General features: G+C 35.0%; 1 protein-coding gene across 1 annotated transcript; it reads right to left on the reverse strand.

Moving 5' to 3' along the window:
• Positions 1–218: 218 nt before the first annotated feature.
• Positions 219–2,977, reverse strand: LOC137240958 (adult cuticle protein 1). Its single transcript, XM_067767989.1, has 2 exons — positions 2,818–2,977; positions 219–983 (listed from the first exon to the last, which is right to left on the reverse strand). Exons 1-2 carry the CDS (start codon positions 2,821–2,823, stop codon positions 681–683), a joined length of 309 nt encoding a protein of 102 aa, XP_067624090.1. The 5' UTR covers positions 2,824–2,977; the 3' UTR covers positions 219–680.
• Positions 2,978–6,158: the final 3,181 nt, after the last annotated feature.

Consider the following 6,158-nt stretch of genomic DNA (forward strand, 5'->3'; position numbering starts at 1 on the left):
CAACTTTCGATAGATGCCTTTTCTTAGGGACGAATGGCTAAGATTCTAGCCTTCAACCGATCACTATCCCTTTTTAACCGATCTGCCTTCGACCTGCTTCCCGAGGGCTGGGCAAAAGTTAAGCTTTTTTCTTGGGACTAAATATTGAAGTCGGCGTTGACTCGCTCTAATTCGAAAATAAAGAGAAACATAAACATTTATAAATGATCAAAAAACTCTTTGTTGATTTTTCTTCTTGTTTTTTCAAAGCTTTATTTTTTATAGCAAAGCCGATTGACAGCGGAGAACAAAAACTGTTAAATGACTAAAGTTAAACTATAGAATTTAAAAAAATGGCAGTTACAGAAATTAGACTTAAAAAATTATGCAATATCACAGTGCATAAAGAAACCAAAAATTTTAATGTAAAATAAAAATATTTAGAATTCTAAAACCAAAGGATAAAATAAAAAATAAAGACAAACAATTTTGTATTAGAACATTTTTGAACAATAATTAAAAAATCTAGAAATTAATACATAATCTTTCCATGCGTGCTTGTATGTATGTATGTAAATATGTAACAGGTATTACAGTTACATTGGACGGACTAAAATTGGATGCAAATGGTTTTTTGATGTTTCGTTGTGATATCCCGTTCGAAACACAACTCAGGTATTTGTGAAGTAAAAAACAGAAAATTAAGCAGTGCCTGGTGCTGGTTCCAAGTTCACTGATGCAGCTGATTGTGCATGTCCTGGCAATGGAGCAACATGGACGGCTCCACGGGTCTTGGCGACATAAGTACCCTCAACAGGAGCAACTGCGACGACAGCAGGTGCCACTACTGGGCTGGTGATAATTTGCACTGGTTGTGAAGCATCTACAACTGTGGGTATAGCGGAGGCGTGTACGGCCACTGAGCCGGGAGCCAAAATATATGGAATAACTGAACAGTGGGCAGCACCAAGAGCCAAAGCGCACAAGACTACGGAAACGGCGAACTGAAAAGAGAGGTGAATAATAAATATTTTTATTAATTTTTTATTGGTTTGCATTCAAAATTTTACGATATTAACTTTACTATTTTAAAAGAAAGAGCTCAATCCTGAATAATTCTTTCCATGGAGTTTTCCTTTAACGCCACTTAGGTGAGTTTGAGGAATAATTCCTTGAAAGTTATTCAGAATGAATGCAATTATTGCCACGATCTAAGATTTACGATATTCAAGAAACTTTATGATATTTAACTCGCTGTATTGAATTTAATATTAACCATGTTAAAATAAGTGGCGTTCTGGTGCTCTATAGAGGAACCTTCCAATTATTAATTACGACATGCGAACCATGATACGATATTGAGATATATGAACAGTATATTACAGTAAACTTATAATATTCCTGTTTTTCGTACAAACTCATGAATATAATTATCCACTAACTCACGATATTAGATTTACCGTAAAAATGTACACTCTTAGATTTACAATATAATATTTTGGAAATGAAAATTCGTGTAACTCATTTTCTCTTTAATAAAATTACGAACTATTCCCGAAAATTGCAATGTTTATGGCTTAAAAATCATTCAAACAGTTTTAGCCTTCCTGTGATAAAGGACGGTCAGCCACATTTTTGACTCTAATTAAGTGGGAGCTGCTGTTCCTGGTAAGACACTTTTAAATTACAGATTGACTGGTGTACTCTGTCATTAATTTGACGTAGCACTCTGGATAACTCATAGCAGCGCTAAAGTTGAAATTTTTATACCAAATCACGTCCATGACACAGCTATAAAATTGTTAGCGCTTGAAAGAAAGAATGGATCCGCAATAACTAGAAGTCACTTACTGTCAATCGGTGCGCAAAAGTACAGTTATCTTCGTATAAAATGATCTTTTAAAACAAAAATAACGCCGTACATATGTACATCTTATATCGTTTCAAGTGTCGTGTATGCATTCACATGGCGCCCGAGCACTTAGTAAATGTTTGCTAATTTGTATCTACACCTGATTTCTGTTCACGTTTTTTTATGTACATTATCCGAGACCGTCAGGACATAGCTTACATACTCATTTCGATGGGAGCGCTTTCGTTTGTATTACCACATATACCGTTCAAAATGGATAACTCCATCCACTCGATTTAAAATATAATGGTTTCGTCATTAGAAATCTTTTTTAAAAACTTTCTCTCACTTAGTGCAAATTTTTTATTAAGTATGCTACTTAAAACTTGTTCTCTCATAATGATAAATAAAAATAAAAAAATAAATGTAAGGCGCGATAACCTCCGAAGAGATCTAAGGCCGAGCTTCTCTTCCAATTTGCGTCGTGCTCCTCTTGATTTTTCCCTACAAATTGGCCGGATGGGACCTACATGTTTTATGCCGACTCCGAACGGCATCTGCAAGGCAGATGAGTTTTCACTGAGAGCTTTTCATGGCAGAAATACAATCGGAGCGCTTGCCAGACACTGCCGAGGGGCGACCCCGCTTAGAAAAATTTTCTTCTAATTGAAAAATCTTATTTCTAAAATTTTGATGTTGCTTTGCCCGGGAGTTGAACCCAGGGCATACGGTGTGATAGGCGGAGCACGCTACCATCACACCCAGGTGGCCGCCGATAATGATACCTTGGTTTTTTACCTAAGCACAAATTTACGATATTAAATTTTTTTTAAATCCTTTAATTCTATAATTTTGTATATGGGGTTTCATACAATATTTTTTTTTGTTAAAATAAAATCGTTTCAAAATTTCACAGGATCACTGAGCACAATTATTTTTCAAATTTTTTCCTATTTTTCATTATTAATCTTTTCTTCATTGCCCACCTTCATGTTGCTTTTTATTTTTTTGTTTGTTTTAAGGAGTGTTGGTTCTAATTGAACTTTCTTTACAGCTTCAAGCTAGAAATGTGACTATAATCATTCCACAGACTTGGCCGATCTTTTATACTTCTTTATTCGCATTTTTCACCGTTTTATAAAATGATATAATTTTGTCATCAAGCATATATGATATTTTATATATGGGCATAAGTCAAGAAAGTGTATACAAACTCATTAGATATTCGCACTTGTTGGTACTTGCAAGTATTTATACAATGTGTGTACAAGTTTATTATGCAAATATAAATAAAAATAATAACAACTTAATCAGTTCAAGTTTTCTTTTCAATGGCAAATTAATTCCAAATCCATAATAGCAATGCATAAATAAGTTGGCGTTGAATCGCTGATGCGGAAACCAAACATGTGTACCTGCATATCGTCTGGAAGTTACGCTGCTTGATCTACAGACTTCAAGATCTGCAAAAAAAGCAGTCCATGACAACGGTCCATATTCAGATTGCGTCAAAGGTTTGATATAAAAACAAATTTGTGGTCGTCCAGTTGTAGATAAGTCTGCTGAATATTAAGCAAATATAGATTTTGAACGTCTATGTCTGTATTCGAATTTTTTAGAACAAGTCAATGTAGGTGGATTGGTCCCACAAGACTTGTAATTAAACACATTCAATATTTTAAGCAGCATGAGTGTGGTCTATTTTTCTAAGGCGATTTTTTCTACATCATACATACTGCGGCGAATATTAGCATCACTATGATGTTAGTAAATAATCACATTAACAGAAAAAGCAAGCAACCACACTTATGTAAAAGGCAACGAAGAATATTCGGTACACATAACCAGCAGATTGCATAAGTCTTATAACCTCTCAGTTAGCCTCGTTCACCTGTTTCTCCTAAGGTCTAGACTTTTCAGGAACATGCCTTCTGGAACAGTTGTATCTCATACTTGGTTATTTAGCTATATGGGTGTGTATTGGTGAGTAACAACTTCTGCTGTTGTTGTTGTTGTAGCAGTGCTTCGCCCCATCCAATAGGTACGACCGATCACTAATTGTCATCAATATCCTCTAACGTGAGTCCAAGGAAACTTGCTGTTTCAACAGGGGTGGACCATAATGAGAGGTGTGTTAGAGGCGTTGGTTCCACATTACAATTAAAGAGATGTTTAGTGCCATGTGGGGATACATTGCAAGCGGAACATACATTTTGTATGTCGGGGTTGATTCTGGATAGGTCATAGTTTAACCTGTTACAGTATCCAGATCGAAGTTGGGCTAGACTGCTTGTGGAGTTCACTGAGGACCTGTTTGTGTTTTTTTGCTTCCTACGGCTGAGTTCTCTAGTACCGTGTTTCCTCATAATGCTTACGGAGATGACTCCTTAAGCCCCTGGGAGGGGTTGGCTCATCAATCAGATGTCTTTTCGAATGCCCAGGTTTCTGGATATTCAACAGGAACTGTTTGGTTAGCATCTCATTTCTCTCCCTGATGGGGAGTATTCTCGCCTCATTGTGTAGATGATGTTCTGGGGACATAAGAAGACAGCCCGTGGCGGTTTTGAGAGCAGTATTTTAGCAGGCCTGTAGCTCCTTCCAGTGAGTAGTTTTAGGCTAGGCGACCATATAGGGGGCGCGTAGCATGCAATCGGCTGACCAATTGCTTTGTAAGTGGTAATGAGCGTTTCTTTGTCTTCTTCCCAAGTACTGCCAGCTAGTGATGGCTCGATATTTCGCTATTGGTGATTGCATCGCCGCTATTGACAAATCGCTAATAGCTATAGCTATTGCAATCCAAATATATCAGTGATTGGCTATTTTCCTTCATTCGATTCTTTTGAATGACAATCACCTCTGGCAGAATATCGCCAATAGCGATTATAGCGATTATAGCGATTGGCGATTTTCCTTCAGCATGGAATTCTAATACTAATAGCAGCGATGCAATCATCGATAGTGAGATATCGTTCATCATTGCTCATCTGTGTGCTTTACTTTCCGAAACAGCGAACGGAACAAAGCAAACTTGTGCAACAACTAGAACGACGACATTGTGAATTCGGCTAGAAAAGCAGCCACGTGGTTTGGGTAATTTTTACAAACAAGCGAAAGATCGAACTCAAAAATAATCAACGCAAAGATCAAAGAGACCGCAAGGCACAACTCATTCAAGAGCAATTATCGAAGTGCAGAGGTATATAGAAGAAACTGTAATTGCAAAGCTGATCCTTTTTTATGGTGGCAGAAAAAACAATTACAAGTATCCCAATCTATCTCCTATAGCTCGCGAAAAGTTGGGGCGTTTAGGAACATCGGTTCCCTGTGAAAGACTTTTTTCTCAAGCCGGCCTTATTTTAAGCGAGAGAAGAATGCGCTTAGATTATGAAAAGGCTAAAATGCTTATCTTTTTAAACGCCAATCATAAAATATAAAATTCGTTATATTTTGATTTTATATTTAAGTATTTATAATAAAATAATTAATATTTCTCAAAATATTAAACAAGCAATATAAGTTAATTTTAAAACTTTAATTTCATGAAATGTATAAAAGAAATATATATCACTCGTCTTATTGTAAACAGATTAACTCAAAATTTAAGGTTTTTGGGAGAATGCAATTCAAGATTTGTCATATGGTTTATATATGGTTGAATTCTCCGGCTAATTTCTAGGGCACTGCAGTGGGTGGCTAATTTTCTGCTAAAGAATATTTTTGTAATAGTTTGAAGAATTTGCTATATTTTTCCTCTGTATTTTTCATTAAAAATTGATTCACTTTACTGTACAAATTTATGCAGCCAAATACAACTTTCAGAATAAATTCATACGGAGTATTTCTAAATACATCGGTGTAGTATAATATAGTAAATAAATCATGTTTTTATGGTGTTATATATACAGATTTATTTCGGGTTGATTCATCTTACATTTAAAAATCAAAGCATTTTCAATTAACAAAATTTATAAAACAAAGATGCATATACATTTATTTCAGCTAGTTTCATCTCATTGAGTGTAATACGAGTCTGAACATATTGTCGTCAGCCAGTTAATAATATATATCATAACATCTCAGAAAATTAGAATTTCACATTACATTAGTTTACAATTAAAGGTACATACTTTTTTCTTTTTATTCCAATTTTGGTTCATATATTCTAATAAAATTTAATTTAGTATAAATTAATGTATAACATTCAATCTACTCTGGTAAAAAGACTTAAACATTCATTTCTTATATACAAGTATACAAATAATTGCAGATTCGCTTATTAAAGATAAATTAAAGCGATCGCCATAGCTGTAAAAAATAGCCATAGCTG

Source organism: Eurosta solidaginis, chromosome 2 (assembly GCF_040869045.1).
Source record: "Eurosta solidaginis isolate ZX-2024a chromosome 2, ASM4086904v1, whole genome shotgun sequence".
Taxonomy (NCBI): Eukaryota; Metazoa; Arthropoda; class Insecta; order Diptera; family Tephritidae; genus Eurosta; species Eurosta solidaginis.